The sequence below is a fragment of the Centruroides vittatus genome, unplaced genomic scaffold (genome assembly GCF_030686945.1).
Source record: "Centruroides vittatus isolate TY-2023 unplaced genomic scaffold, ASM3068694v2 contig_559, whole genome shotgun sequence".
Taxonomy (NCBI): domain Eukaryota; kingdom Metazoa; phylum Arthropoda; class Arachnida; order Scorpiones; family Buthidae; genus Centruroides; species Centruroides vittatus.
In genome coordinates, this window is record NW_027122332.1 from 726,368 (window position 1) to 743,903 (window position 17,536).

The 17,536-nt window shown below is 28.2% G+C and overlaps 1 protein-coding gene across 1 annotated transcript in view; it reads left to right on the forward strand.

The window, feature by feature from the left end:
- Positions 1–240: 240 nt before the first annotated feature.
- The window catches only part of LOC136978856 (uncharacterized), a 131,460-nt gene continuing 114,164 nt past the window's right edge, over positions 241–17,536 (forward strand). Inside the window, 2 exon segments of the mRNA XM_067274676.1 lie at positions 241–393; positions 8,338–8,446. Coding sequence (XP_067130777.1) covers positions 8,378–8,446 — 69 coding nt within the window. The 5' untranslated portion in view covers positions 241–393; positions 8,338–8,377.

A 17,536-nucleotide genomic window follows, 5' to 3' on the forward strand; every position in this document is an offset into this window, starting at 1 on the left:
ACCAATTTTTTAATACGTATATTCATTTCAAATTAATTTTTTTAATATTTCGAAATTCAATTAATGTTATTATTATTATTATTATTAAAATTTTTTTAAAAAATTAATATTTATGTTTAATTTTATATAAACTGTAGTAACGAGCCTTACTATTGGTTATTATTTAAACTGACGTAAGCGCAGGCGCAAATCGGCACACTCGTCAGATCGCCTCCTTAGATCAGATTGTCGTCTGCTTTTGTACTGGTTAGACGCGTATTTGTAGTGTCTCCGTTTAATTGTTTTTTAAAAATATTTTTGTATTAAAAAAAAGACCCGCGACAATTTTAACGCGTTAAATTATCTAAATTTGGAATAAATTCTCAGGAAGTTGGACAGTTTACTGAACTTTAGGTAAGTTTGTCACGTATACGGTCAAATTAAATCATTTTTTTTTTTTTTAGGCCTAACTTCATGAAAGGCCATTTAATTTAATTACAAAATGAGATTTAAACACTATTTTTTCTCCGTTTATCTCGTTATAAACGGGTTGCTGAGAGTTTACAGCATTAATTCCTTTATTTTTTTTTTTATTTTGGTTTTTGTATTGAAAGTGGGTTCGGTCTATTCAACTTTTGTATTTAGGATGTGGCATAGTTTAAGCAGGTTATATTTATTCGTTAATTGTGATAAGGTGAAGAGAAAAACGTGATTTAATTTTTATACCGTTTGAATTCGTGTTTTCACTCTTATATGAAAGTTACTTTCGGTTATATTTGAGGTTTTTCTGCTCTAAACTCAAAATTTTCATACATAAACATAGATACATTATGATATACTTTCATATACAAGTGTATACTACATATATGTACACATATATATACATACACATATACTACGCAAATTATATATGTGCGCGTACATGTGTACACATATTTTATTTAAAACAAAAATGGCAGAAGGGATTCGCTAATAAGCAAATGGGGCTCGATACAAGCGCACGACGGCTCTGTGTACTGTAGTATAGCAGATATAAGGTTATAGTGTATATATACTATACATACGTAATGTACATATATTAATATATGTAGATAGTGTACTAGCTATACTATACTATAGTACACAGGACCGGCGAGCGCTTGTATGGGGCCTGCCTGGATAGCGCCTCATTTTTTTCTTAGCGGGCTTGCTTCTGCTATTTCTCTTTTAAGCAAATGATATATGTAGAATGTTCCTTTATTAATAAAAAGCACTTTTAAAAATTTTATGTGTTTGTAAAAATTGAATTAATTTGTAGGGATAGGAACCACTAAGTTTTCTCTGGAGCGGGGAAAATTCTCCAGCTCCCTCTTCTCTATCGGCCCTGATAGTACGTATAAGTTATAATTATATGACATACTTTTATAAATATATAGAGAAAAGATTGAAAATATTGCTATATTTTCATAAAATTTCCAAGAAACTAAGCTAGAGTCGTCGCGAGAGGAGCTAGGGACTGGACTTTACCAGGGCCCGGGGGTCTTATTCCTATAAATTAATGCTATTTTTACTAACAAAGTTAACTTTTTAAGACTACTTTTTATTTTAAAATAACATTTTACGTATATCTATTGTTTAAAAATATAGAAAATGGGACTCGCCGTACCCATTAGCCCCATACAAGCTCTCGACGGCCCTGATGACAGTAATATCTCAATATAGCCTATAACTTGAATTAAGTTGTCTGGTTATTGAAATATATCTCAACACATTTTCACAAACGTACAAAAAGGCAAATGGCAACGTATAAAAACTAATAAAATTTAGTCGTATTTTCAAAATTCGTAATAGAATTTTATAAATTTATATAAAAAATTAACAAAATAAAAGTAGTAAAATGTTTTCGCTAATCCAATTAACTAGGGATTTGAAAATTTCTATTGACATGCATAAAGTTCCTTTGTAAGCATTCTAAAATTCGCATTTATGAATTTATTTATTTATATTTTTAAATAACAAACTGTATATAATTAGCGACGATACAGTTATAGATATAATTACTATAAACTATAAACAAATAATTGCACGTCTTACGTGCTCTGCATTCAATGTGACCTTTCGTAATTATTTTAGGAATTCTAAAATTGCCATTAACAAAATGAAGAATTAGAAACGTTTGGCAAATAAAATCAGCGCACACATTTAATTCCTCTTAACTAATAAATATAAATTAAAAAAATGATAATAATAAGTTCAATATCTTGTAATGTATTATAGAAACGTGTAGGGTTGTTGCTTAATTAATTATTAAAAAATCGAAGAAATTTTATTGCCGATATTTTGAAACTCTGGAAGGGAATTTAATGTACTAATATCAGGTAAATATGAGATGTTGCTACAATTATTTATATTAAAAATTATGTCAGTTTAAAATCCAGTAGTCTGGCTTGTTGTTAAGTAAGAGTATATAATGATTGCACTTTATAACCTCAAAACGAACTTCACTAGAACATGAAATACACGTTATAATGGTTCCATTTAAAACCATTGTTTATATCAATTCTACTAGACTAATTTATAATGTAAATAAATAAAAAAATAATTGTAAGAATTCAGATTGAACGAGTTCTACAAAATCTGATATTGTTCATGAAACTAATTGAGATTAATATAATTAAAATCAGTATCTTTTTACGTAGGTTGAGATTAAAAGTGGTTCAATGACCCAAATATAAAGTCATACTTCGAACCACACTTCCCTGTTCGAAAAAATATACAGACATATCATATTCAACTTAGATTTTCTCTAATAATTCCGTTAGTATCCAAATTTTACTTGGGTTTAGGATATTGTTGATTTAATTCTGTTTAAAATTAAACGTTCACGTTAACGGAAGCGGTGAAAATAAAATATTTCGGAAGTGAAATGATTGTACTGCTTTCAAACTAGTAACGTTCGTTTCGCGCCCTCCAGCGAATGCTGTAATGAATTTTTTAAGATTTGTAGTGAAGATAATGTGATTTGAATAAATTTCTTGTAATTATTTATCATTCAACAAGTTCAACGAAGTTAATAATATTGATAAATTTACGTAACTTTTTATTTTTTACGTTGTTATAACAGAGGAAAAATATGGCGATCCGGTAAAAAATGACCCCACAGATTTTTACATTTTTGAACTTAGAAACGTCGAGAAATGCAAAAAAAATCGGGGGTAATTTCTATATGTATGGATATTAGTGTGTGGGGGAACGATTTCGTTCACCCTGTTTGAAGCTTATTAACTCCTATGCTTTTTGTCGAAAATTTTTGAAATTTTGTAGGGAGGTTTGTGTATTAGGGAGATTGATGCTATTAAATTTTGGTGTTTAAAGGTCGAGGGGGTGGAGAGATAAAGGGGGTCGTGTGTATCTCCGGTAGAGTCGGACTTAATGACGATTTTACTCGTTATTAGCATTTACAATTGTTTATAATACTCATCCTTACCCTCAAAATTAAGCTTTTTCCATTTTATAACAGTTTAAAAAATCTATAAAGTTTTTTGAATAAAATACGATAACAGATGGAGCCACTAAAATTTTAAATGTTGCCGGGAAAGTTGAGCAACTGTTGCTGGTTTTTATGTAAAGAAGTTACAATGGCTTCAGTAAAGATGAATTTATTGCACGACCTTTCTGACCTCAGAAATTGTTATATTTCTATATTCTTCTTTGACTTAATAGCTAATTACTAGAAAATTACAGTCCCAAATTTGTTACCGCATTTTATATCTGTAATGTATTATAGATTAAATAAGGATTCCTAATGTACAGTACAACACTTGCGACTACTTTAGGATGCATCGTGTCTGCTGTGTAGGTCTAAGAACTGACAAACTTTGGTGAAAACTAGTTACCAGGTAAATATTATAGGAAATTCAAATAATAAAAAAAGGGGTCAGTCGAGTGGATTTCAGAAAATATTACCTTATTATATCCACGTCTGAAGATAAAAGTGTACAGTACGTTACTTCTGTATGATTACAACTCTGTTCGGTTGCAAGTTAATTAAATATTTCGTCGATATTATTCAAATTAGTTACCGTATTTACCAGTGTATAAAGCACACCCCATTTTTCAAAGGCATTTTTTGAAGAAATCAGTACATTTTATATATATATATATATATATTCCGGCGTATAGGACACACTTCATTTTCAGAAAGTATTGTTCGCGGGGAAAGTGCGTCTTAACGCCGACACTACGAATTAGACTGATCTTTAATAACTTGATTTAACGTTCATTTATACTTTTGAACTGAATATATTCAGCTTATATATGAATTTTTTCTTTTAAACGAACATTAAAACCGGCTTTAGAATAACGCAACAAGAATATAATTCAATTTAAATATTTTTTATTTACTGACAATGATAAGAATTTGCCAAAAATATATTGAACAACTTTCACCGAGTACAAAAAATTCGTAGAAGAAAATAATAATTATGCAATTTTCCTCTTGTATAATAGTTAATTCATATAAGAAAGTTTGCAGTTTTTATTACACTTAATCGCGATATCAGTGTAATAACTTGCTTTCTTACATTAAACGTGACATGTTTCTGTGAGGAAATTAAACTTCTCGGAACCTCAGATATTATTCAACTGAAGGCAACCTGTCCTTGATTTTAGTTTCCGATTTTTTCTTTTTTTAAATTTTGATTTCAATACTGGAAACACATTTAAGAAAATAATGTACAGATGTGACTTTGCTACTTACCAGAAAAATCAGGGAAAATAGTTTATCGTTATCGTTGAACATTAAATTTTTACTTAGAAGACATTTCTATTTGAATAATTAGTATTTTCCTACAATTATTCCATAACAATTAAATGGTAATACTGAATTTATTTCCTTACAAAGGGTTTTTGAAAAATTTTCTGTATAATCAAGACTAAACTGGTCCATATATATTGTTTCAAAATAAATTTTTATCCCCATTGTCTTCCAACACCCCTACCACCCTTTCCTCAAGGGTGCCACAGCAATCATTTTGGGAATTATCAAATTTATATTCAAAATAAAATATTTTTAACATTTTATAATAATAATTTTTAATTAATATGTTTTGAGATATTTCTTACATTCTACTGAAATAATATAATACTGTAAATAAGAACAGTATTATATGACTACAACGAGAGAACAATAACTATCTTATTCATATAATCATGTTTATTGTCTATCTCTTAATAAATATAAAACGATTATTTACAACTTTGTATTGAACAATACAGCAAATTAAATATATTTATTTGAAGAACTGTATATAGAATTTCATATAAAAATATTTTATTTTTCAAAAATCAGTCATGACAAGAATCAGTCATTAGATGATCAAATATAAATATATATTTATTGTATAAACTGTATTAATTTTCATTCGTGCATTTGTTTTTCGAGGAAAATATAAAAATCTGTGGGAAATTCTTAACGAAAAAAGTTATTTAAGATTTTTACATTTGAACAGTATTGTTATTAATTATACACTTCAACGTTCATTATGGTGTTATCATCAGAAAAAGTAGCTTGAAAATCAAGTTTCCGTGAGTTTTAAGAAAAGTCTAATAGCTTCTCTGAATGAAAAGATGATAGGTTTTTTTCCCTCCCCTTCATTCAATGGAACGAGGGAGCGCATTAACTTTAAATACACTATCTCGTCGTTAATGATAAGATTCTTATATAAAATACATCTACAGTTGACTTCTTTGTATAATGATATTTCCAATTTATTTACTCTGTTATCGATTTTCAATTTATTTATATGTTTAACGATGCACAGATGAAAGGGTGTAGGAGAACACTTGACACTACAACAGAGACCATTCAATATTTAGTCTTTTACATGGAAAAGAAAGATACAAAACTGACTAAAAATCGGCCTTCGAAGAAGGATGAGGCCTCACATTTGTGACTGGTCAAGACCTCATTTCTCCTCTCTCAGCCTCTGTTTTTAATATAAAAAATTTTAAAAAACAACATTATCTTCACATGTTTTAATTCAAAAATCACTTTAAGATGATTCTTGGCTTTAAAAATTGTTAGTGTCTCAGAAATATTCTTATTCTTCTCAATGAAAATAAAAATTAAATAGAAAGTATCCATAAATTCATATAATATATTCGAAATAATCATCGAATTATTTACAATTAAGCGCTTTCATTTTCAATTTCGTTTTCGTTTTCGTTTTTAGAAGTATGACATTGATGTCATACAGTAGCTGTTAGTAGAAAGGGAAACGATAACAACATTTACAGGATATGAAATTAATAAATTAAGATTATTTATGATTTAATTCCAAGTCTTTCGTTGAAATATTTTTAATCGAATTTTATCGAATCGCTTGATTTTCATGGGAGTACTAAAAGTTTGAATTGACTTTTTAAGTTACTGAAGAATAATTTAATCCACATCGTCTAAATTCACGATTTTAAAGTCATTTTGTAGATTTTTCTTTGAATCTCATGTGTTCAGCACCTGTCTGGTTCCCTATTCATGCCCCAACCAGTTTTCACTTTCTATACAATCTCCCATGACGTAATCGAAAATTGTGAAGTGCAGTTTCACCTGGTTTCTTCAGAATTAGCAACCAGACCAGCTGATTGCTAATATCCCAAATGAAAACTTTCATATCTCGAGTCTTTAACTATCTTTTTTTAAATATAAATTTTATTATAAATAAAACATAAATTATATGTTTATACGATTTTAGAACAGAATGTGCTGTGTGGATTTATTCTTTTAAATATTTATTATATACAGTTAGAAAGGACGATCTACCCGTTTAGCTATGAGAAGTTTTGTGTAGGAAGTTAAGCCGTTCTGAGTTCATTCAACCTTACAATCTTTTTTGTTTTTTGAACTGTTCGTTTGTTACGTCATTTCAGTGGAAAAAACTCTTTCATTTTGCACAAGTTCGATTTAAAAATATTTCCAGTTCCATATTATCATTTCCTGTATAAGTTTTTCATATTTATTGCCTACGATTCCTCTTATTCAATGTAATCTTCTTTATTTTCCTTAACTTTATAGTCTTGAGAAAACAAAGTTATAGCCAAGAAGTTTTTTTTATTTCCTTTTTAATTATTATCTATTAATAACTAATTTGGTTACAATACTTTAACTAAATAAGTAACTATAAAAACAAGGAAATTGTTTAGAATATTCGAAATTATCTAGAATATGTTCAAATATATAAATAGAAAGGATTATTAAAGATAAAATATTGTTTTAATACGAACGAATCAATCAAAATAAACTGTTCAATACTTAGAAAGTGGGCCTTAGGCTGTATCTTAAATATATATAACTCTATATGTGTGTATATATAAGTTTTATATATAAAAAAATAATCCTGTTTAACTTTATACAATGATATAGATTAAACAAGTTATATATAGCGTAGATTTCTTTAGTAAATTTTAAATTTTTTTAATACCTTCTTCTATACTTTATACCAAATTTATAATGCTCAAACTTCCCTTTCAAGATAATCTCTACGTTGTAAAATTTATCATAATTATGCCTGTGGCGTAACTAGAACTTTTGGGCCTCTATTCGAAAAGTTTTCTGCGCCCCCGGATTTACAGCTCCAAGAAAAAGGGTCCCCTATCTGCAACATATTTTTTTTAGTACAGCAGAATGTCAAAGGGCTCAAGGTCTCCCCTAGTACTTCAGGTCTCTATGCGACTGCATACTACTAGATTATGCGATTCTTACTAACAGTTCTTCTTAATAGAACTATTAAGGCTAATTCAATATCGTAATTCGAATTTTCTATGAAGTAGGCCTACTATATAATTTGTGAAACGATTTGTCGATCCTAATCTTGAAAGAAGCGTCTCTTTATTTTCTAGAGCGGCTTCATTGTCCGTCTAACCTCTTTTAAACAGGGTCGTGATTAATTTACAGGGAAAAAGCTTGATTAAAATAATTGGTTTAACAGGTGGTCAAGAAGGTGAAAGGCCGAATCTTCCTTAACCGTTCTTGAAATGAGTATATAAAAACAGAAATTATACTGTTGTTGATACACGTCTACAGTCTTTATGAGGATTTAAAATTCTGTTGGATGTTGCAGAAAATTGAAGTATTGTTATCTCTGTTTTCTTTTCTTGACAATGAAACTTAGTATAAAACTCTCTTTTATCTAAGGAAAGAGATGTTTATTAAGGGTCATTGATCGACTTCTTACGGCTGTTGACCGGATAAGTTCACCTGGACTCCATTCACAGACCGGTATACATCCCCGATTTTTGCTTTACTTTCCCTATAATTTTTATTTCATATTTTATTGTTAAATATATGTTTAAAATTCTTAAAATGAAATCATTTATTTACAGATATAACGTTAATTCATAAATTCGTAATTCTGAGATAGTGATGGGTGGTGCTTGGGGGCAGCTAAGACTGCTCCTTTATAAAAATTTCCTACTAAGAACTAGACAACCGGTAAGCATTGTTTTATTTTTTTTCTATTTATATAACATTTGCTTTAATTATATTTTTGTTACATTTATAAATAATTTAACAATTACATAGAAAACTAATGAAATAATTATTTAAGCTCAGCTCAAGCTGAAAATGCTCTTAAATGAGCTATGAAAGTCTTTAAAGATTTAAAGACTTTCATAGCTCATGTTTCATGTCAGACTAGAAATGCAGAATCCAGGAATGTATTCTCTTCCTATAATATTCAAATATTGATTACACACAATTCTTTACGCTTACTGAAATTTAAATAGTTTAAGAATGATTTTTGTAATATATTGACCTTAAAATCGAATTTTTCGAGACTAAGTTTTTCTCTTTCGCTTTCCAACAAAACTAGAATAGGAGAATTTTTATTGAGGTTAGTAGGGAGGAAACTTTTAAGAAAAGTATTGCTCCGGGGTTTATCTGTTACACTGTCATCAAGTAAGAAGTTATTTTTATATTATTTCTAAAGGTAATTAAAGTGTAGACTGTTGTGGGGTGTATTAGGTACAGTATATCGATCAAATTTAATGTCGGATTATAGCAAACTTGACGCACAGTTTCAAAGTTATTTAAGTAAAAAGATATTAAGTAATAAATCCATACATCGTTTTAAAGAAATTCCACTTTTTCTTTACTTTCATGCCATTAAGAGTTGAACTCAGCCCATTTATATAGCCTAATTAACGAATGAATAGACGTGAATTTTTGTGTAGGAACAATAGTGTTTAAGGAGCACACGTAGTTTAGATATTCTTGTTATGTATTATAATAATGATATTGGAAATTAGATTATTTTTTTTTCTTTCGTTTTTATCACCAAGAAACAATTTTAATCTTTTCAAAATTATTCTAGAAATAGATATTTTATAATAAATCATACAAATTCATGAAAATTACATAACGTCATTGTTCATTCATGCAATACGAATACATTTCGAAGACTCGCCTATACAGTTCCACCTCATTTGACCCCATCGAAATTAGGATATAACGCCTGCTTTCAATTTTCGAACTTTTTTTCTTGTAGGCCTATAAGGAAAGTGAATACAACATAAGTTTTTAAGTTCTACACTCATAAAGATCAAGGTCATTGATTCTCATAGAGGATAGTGCCATAACATTGACGTTCTCCACAGTTTTTTTTAATATTTATTTATAGACTTTCAGAAGCTAGTCCTTATGTTTTCTAAGATTTCAGTGCAGAAATTTTAATATTTATGCAGGTATAAATGCAAGAAAGTTGTTCTTTAGCTTGGAAAAACACTTATATCGCTTAAACTATCATTAAATACTGTGGCTCTATAAAATTATTCTGGCATTATACTCCACTTTTCTCTTAAAAATTGAATATTCATCTGAAGGTGATTCTGCGACCCAAAACTTCATTCGTGTATAATTATATTAAGAAGAACATTTAATTATTTCAGTTAAATGTTTTAAATATAAAATATACAATTCATTAACATAAAAAAATATTCAAATAATGGAAAAGTAGCAAAACAACAAAATGAGTAAAGATTATGTAAAGAAGTAGTTCATAACACATAACTTGAGTAATTTTAGAGGTTTTTATACTAATATTTATCCCAAATAACTTGAAATTCTTAACGTAGATATAAAAAGATCACGAATTATAGTGTCCTGAATTGTTACCCTGTTTATAAATTTTAATAATAGTAAATTAGTTCTCACAAGCAACTAATAACAACGAAAACATATCACATTACTTCAAATAAACGACGCACCCACACTGTCAAAGGCAATTTTTAGGAAAAAAATTAGAAGATAATTGAAATAAATATAGTCTGAAAGAATTTTATTAAAAAATAAAAATGTTAATAATGCATTTAAAATAAGGAATAATTAGTAAAAAAAATATATGTAATAAAATTACATAAAATATACATCATTTAAAGCAATTTATTTAATACTATTTTTACATTTGGTTTATTATTTACGGAACAATTAAAATATAACAAACTCATATTGCTAGAGTAGGATTTCAAATCTAAGATTATTAAGGATCTTAATCTTGAATCAGTCTATACATGCAGACTTCTTGAAGAATGCTCCGAATTTAAGACATATCGAGCTGTAAAATATGTACAAAATTACACTTTAAATACAATATATTGTATAATAAACAGAATATAAATACAGAATAATTACATTTATAGAGAGCAGCAGCTCTCGGTCGGTAGGATCTGTCACAATGTGATCGCTTATCTTACCTGTAATCAATAGATATTGGAAGCTTACTGTAATCGGTAGATTGGGATCAGTATCGGTAGATTAGAAGCCACAGTGTGATCTCTTATCTTACCTGAGTAATTTTATGATGATTTCGTATTCTATAAAGATATCGCCAGGCAAAAAGAAAATAATAATTCTAAAATTACTTTTATCAATGAAATTTAAGACATAAATGGTTTACTAGTATAATTCAACATCCATACTAAATTATAATTTTGCAAGAGTATACAATTGTTTTACGTAACTTATACAATGCAAGTCTCTTAATGATACTAGATAAGAAATTTTAGTTTAGCAATATTGTTGATTGTTCCGTAAATAAATGAACAAATTTAAAATTATTTAAAATGATACCCATTTTACGTAATTTTAACTTCATACATTAGAGGTAAAAAGTTAATTTATCTTGGGTAATCTATCTTTATTCAAAAATGCATAAAGTGAAAGGGATAAAAACCTACATTAATTCGAACGTATAATAAGAAATTGTGACAATAATATTGTGAAAAATTCTATAATTCAAAGATAAGTGGAGAAATGTAATAAGAGAAAAAATGATGAAGAGAACAGAGAGGATGTTGAGGTGTTAAGAGAGAAATTGAAAAGTGGAGAACTTAGACAATAATAAGGATAAATAATATTAATGAGAAATTAAAACAAGAAAAATTTATATGGTATGGATCATATAATGCTTAAAGAAGGTACAGAATCAATTAATAGGAAGACAGTAATTGAAGTAGCAAGTTAAAATAAGAAATGACATGATAAAAAAGAAAAAGATGGCAACAACATGCTAATATCGCTTCTAAATTTCGGATAAGACGAAAAGAACAATAAGGAGGATGGATTAAAATCAAGAAGCACTTATTTGTAAATAATTCACTATGTACTATACTACATTAAAGTCTTTTAAATGCTTTTTATATGGCGATTTATACGGATTGAAATCTTATAAATAACAAGAATCAGAACGTGCATTGTATCTTTTTGGTGATTATAATCCACAAATGGGAAATATTGACTTATAATTCTTCATATTCAATTATTTCTTGCTTTCTTTTGCATTATAAATTTTAAATATTTAAAAAGTTAAACTTTCCTGTCGACATTAATGCTTATAAATTTTAATTTGCTGAGTCTTTTTACATTCGAAGAAGTTTCCTTTAGAATCACAGACGAAATGCTTTTATAATTTAACAAAAATGAATAATGAAATTAAATATTATTTAATTAAATGCATTTAGAGTTAATGTAATTTTTAAAATGCTGATTTTAAATATTACTCGAGAAATTCGTTTACACACCCCTTTGATATCTTCTTCCCCACCAAACTTTACTGCTCTGTAGTTAAGTTGCAAAAATGTAATCATTTATTATTATTATTTAAAAAAGGAAATTTAAAAGGAATTTAAAAGAATTTTAATAAAAATCTAAGCTAGATTATAAAATTAATAAAAAATCGAATTTAAAATATATATAGTGATATGGATTATTGCATTGATCATATATCCACAAATGAAGATGTAATACGTTTACCATTTTAAATGCCGAGTATACTTGTAAAATATAATATGAATTGTAAAAAATGCAAAGAGATACGTCACAGAGAATGGAAAGGAAGTGATTTATACGAAAGAGAAATGTAAATTGAAAATCAGAGCATCATCACACTGACTTTGCTGTTGTTTTTTTTTCATTTACTGCGAAAATTACATCTACTGAAGTATAAACATGGCCTTAAAGATAATTAAATTGCCTTAAGACTTTATAAAAATTAATATTATAATTCTCATATTCTGGATAAAATAAAAACATTTATAAAACATAAATAAAGTGTTAATACTTAAACGAAATTAAATTACAAATATTAAAAAAACTTGACGATGTGAAAACGTTTACTGGTTGTTATCCGTTTGTAAGTTGAATAATGATGTAGAAGAATTTTATTATCTTATCAGATTCTCTTATTTATTATTAAATTCTTCTAGGAAAATGTTTCTTAAGTAGTAAAATTGAAGTTTTTGTAAGTAAAATAATAATTATATATGCCACTTAATCGAAATTATAAGCAATAATTAATAAATATTGCTCGATTAATTAGTTATTTTTTCTAATAAATTGTATAATATTCTGAATTTTAAGAGAAATCCTTTCAGATTTAAATATATTAAACAGATTTTTCGTTCTCAAAAGTAGTAGATTAAATCTGAGAGGGTCAAAAAGTAACTTTACAAGGTTTACAGTTGAAACCATTGGGATTCCATGATTTTGGTGAATTGTTTGCTGCGTGGGTACGCCGTTTAACATCCTCAAAACGGGCCATTAGAATAATATGTTCTGAACATTTTAGTTAGGCCTTATTCTCCACGATAACTCCAGACAGCTGTACCGGACTGTACCAGACTGTAGATATGATGCAGAAGGGCCATAAAAGCTATATCTAGTCCCTTCTGATTTTCGAGTTCTCCTACATTTCTTTCGCCATTGATAAAGAAGTGAAATCTGTGGTCGTTGGGTGGCTGCCACAACAGGGATAGGAATTTCTTAAGAACTCGCTACATGTCATAACAAATCCTCGAATAGGCTGGGAAATTTTTTTGATAAATAGTATATTGCTTATAGATAAATTGTCTACGTTTTCATTTCCACAATAAAAAATACATGTCTGTGTTATTGACTTTATAAAGTTACTTTTGAACATTTTAAACACTTATAATTGGTTAAAAATTATAGCGTTTACTACATATCTGTTATACTTACACTATAAAAACAATACACTACACTTACACTATATATTATAGGAGAAATGCTATAAACTAAAAATATTTCTTTTGTTCTTTTTGTGTATAATTTATAAATATATATTTCTATGCATATTATATTCTTATCTAATATCTATTCCCATCTTAAACTGTCATTCTTTCCATATATTTAGAAATTATGATGATATATCGCTGAAATCTTCGCTCATTTGAACACAAATACCTTAAACAGACAGAAATTTTGAAGTGTTAACACATCATTCATCACTTTGTTATCTTATAACCTTGCCATTGTTAAGTTCTTATATTTCTCGAGCTCATATAATACTTGAAATTCAATAGAATAGATCTGTAGGAAAGTTTAAGAAATTTATTGTTGAGATGTGTATATTTGATAATTTTGATAGGATAGAATTCATTTTTCTTCCCTCCTATTGAGTTTTCCTAGTAATAGTTGAATGAATGGAAACATTAGAAAGCAAAATGCACAATAAGTAGGTTAAGAGAAATCTTTTTTAAGTTTATATATATAGACACCATTTTTTGTAATAATTAATGTCTTATTATAATCATGGATTAAGTTATAAGAAATATATTTCAACTCAAAATTACTTTGATGAATAATTTATAACGATGTACCTTTTAATTATACGCTTACAACGACAAATTCATCCTTCATAAACAATTAAAAAATCCAGTTTTTGAATTATAATGTACTTAAAAATTGATAATGCAGAGTTTTCTTCGATAAATGATGGCTTCTTTAAGAGAAAACAATGAAAAATCCTTTTAATTGTTTAAGGATTCACAAAATTATTAAGATTTATAGCTTGATAGCTAATCGTAGAAGTAGACATTAACCAAATATTAAAAATATACGAAATTATATCGAATACAGTAATCCCTTTAATAAGGAAAGGAAGCTTTATGCAAATTTTTTGCTGTCATACTTTCTTTTAATTACTTGGAATCTTTTGACCTAACCTAAATATCTATTCATTCAATAATGGTTAATTAATCCACCCACAAAATTTTCGTCGAGGAAATCTTGCTCTAACAAATTTTACGCAGAAAAAAAGGTGATATAATAATAATTATAATATAATTACCAACACTCTTCAAATTATTACAGTATATTTTATTCATTAGAATACTTTCTAGGAATAGAAGCAAAATTCTGAATAGAAGGGGAGTTAGCGGGACCGTTTAGCCAAAACTCCACACAGAGCCCAAAGTTTAGTCTTTTATGTAAAACTGCATAAGGAAATGTTTAAATTAAAGTTTATTTCTGATAAATTCTGAAAAAAATCAGTTTTTCTTGATCTTTATTGATTTCCGGAGAGGGGGAATATAATGCATTTATGACTGATTCGGGCCATCTCCCTTCTCGTAGGGCCTTATAATAGGTTATTTATTTTAACCAGGAAATAAGAATTTTTACTGAGATTAATAATAATGTTAAGAAAGAAATCTTTTCGAATCTTATCCTCGGTAATAAAAATAGTAAACACTTTTATCTGCACTAAAATTTTTATGTATTGTTTATAAGTCAAACTTCTGAACAACGGCCACTGACGGAAACATTCAAATGGAGGTAATTTTGTATGCATTTTAAAGACGTTCTCGAAAAAATGTCCGCCGTTTAGAGGTGGATTTTTTACTGGTGGTTCGACTTTCTATATTTCCATCCTGCAATTATATATATAACCTGTGTAAACCGGAATCGCATTGTATCGAATGCTTTTTTTTTTTTTTTACCTCCAATTTGGCAAGTTTCCGTTTTGAACAAGTTTTTTAACGTGAAAAGTCGCTTCGATCTAAAAAAAAGTCTTCCATTTAGTCAGGTTTCATTTTGGACGGGTTTTACTGTATAAACCGGAATTACACGGTTCCGAATATTTTTTCCCGTTTAGACAGGTTTCCTTTTCATTCAGGTTCCGTTTTAAACAGTTCTACTCTATACATTTTTTTTTTTTTGTTTTCGATAAACAATAGTTTATTCGTAAAAAAAATAAACAAAAATAATTGTATAATAATAATTATTAATGTCACTTCCATTGACTTATAAGGGAGCATATTTTAGGGGTTATTTACACCTTAGAAAACGTTTTTAACGCCTTGAAATTGTGAATTTTCAATCATATTTTAGATAAATAACAAAATACAAAGTAGTAACAACAGTATTAAATTTTTTAAAAAAGAAAATTTTATTGCCGTTGCCCCTGAATATGGTTATCGACCTCACTAAATCAAACAGAATTTATTTAATTTTCCAGAACGTTCACTTTGTGAACTCATTTGGAACATCAAACTACTTCCTTCAACTCCTGTTCTACTTTTGCCTCAAAACTTTTACTGGAAAAATCAAATATCGATTATTATCGTAGTTTCAATTAGATGTGAACTTTCTCCTGTTTTTATTTTCTAAATATTCGTATCGGTCGATTTGGCAGTTTAATTAATGAAATTTTAAATAATTAATCATTGTATTAACTTATATCATTGGATTCTTGTGTCAAAATGCTGTAATTATACTTATGTTGGGGGGGGGGTTAATTTCTACATTAACTTATGGAGATTGTTATGTAATACAGTAAAACCTGTCCGAAACGGAACCCGAATAAAAAGGAAACCTGCCTAAAAGGAAAGAATATTCGGTACCACGCGATTCCGGTTTTACACAGGTTTTTATTGTTTTAGTAATTATTATATTGCATTTAGTTTTTCTTTCTAAAACTATAAACTTTTCTAAAACTCTCTTTTGTTTCCAAAAATTAGGGCCTTTAGAGGGGGAGTTGAGGATTTTTCTCTTAACCCGAAGAAAACATAGGGACTCCTAATGATTCTTATCCTAAAATTAATGTTATTTCTACTAACAGAAAATAAAATCTTTAACATTGCTTTTCATTAATGAAGAAACATTATGTGTAGTCTTACATTTGTTTATAGAAAAAAAAGCAATGTCTAAAGGGCCCGATCTACCCCTGGCCCCATACAAACTCTCAACGACCCCGCCAGAAATATTTTATTTGTCTAGTTTTCTAGACAAATAAATAATCTTTCTAGACGTAAGTTACCTAGTATAATGGCTCATTTTATGTGTAAAATGAACAAAAATAAAACACAGTAAATGTACCTTTAGGGTCATTCTTCTCAAAAGTTGTATAGCCTAATAATAGATATACTTTTCCTGTTTTTGCTCCTCGGCTTATTACTATTTTTTTCTAAAGTTAAATCTACCAATAAACATTCAGATAGACAAACACAATCGTCTGAAAGTATATATTTTCTCTTAATATATCGCTTCGTGTAGCAAATTATAGCAATTTTACTCGATGATCTCTCATATTTTTCAGCTTAAGGATGAACCCTTAAGCTGAAAATTTTCTCGTTGTTTGAGCACAACGAGAAAATGATGGACGGGAAGTCCATCATTTTCTCGTTGTGCTCAAACAATTTTCATTTCTAAAAATACGTATTTCTATATCTAACGTTCACAGCGATGTGTAATTAAATTACAACTCATGTTTTATAATAAAACAAGGAAGAGATTTTTCTCTTCTGACCCGCTAATAGAGCATGCAAATTATGAATTTCTCATCAAATAAAAATCTCTCTAATCAATGACTAACTTTACTATTATTAGCCTTATATTGTGAATAATTCGATATGACCCCTACGAATCTATCAGAAATCCATTTAAAACTGGTATAGTATTATATACATTTTCATAATTATAATACCAAGTTCATTGACAGAAACTCATCTCTAATCATATTTAATTTTTAAAGCAAGGTCATCTAATTATAGATACTAAGGCCTAATTTTTCAGGCCATTGCTTCCAAATAGGTTAATAACGTATCAAGTTCTAGTTTGATCTGTTCTCTGTGAGAATCTGATCATTATTTTTTACGAAATAGTTAAGCATAAATTTATATTTTATTTATAAAAACCAATCCTTATGTTTTTTACTTCCATACTTTACAAGTTTAACTTTCAGTTATTATTGCCCTCAGCGTTGAACTTTCATTATCTGGAGGTTGAAGT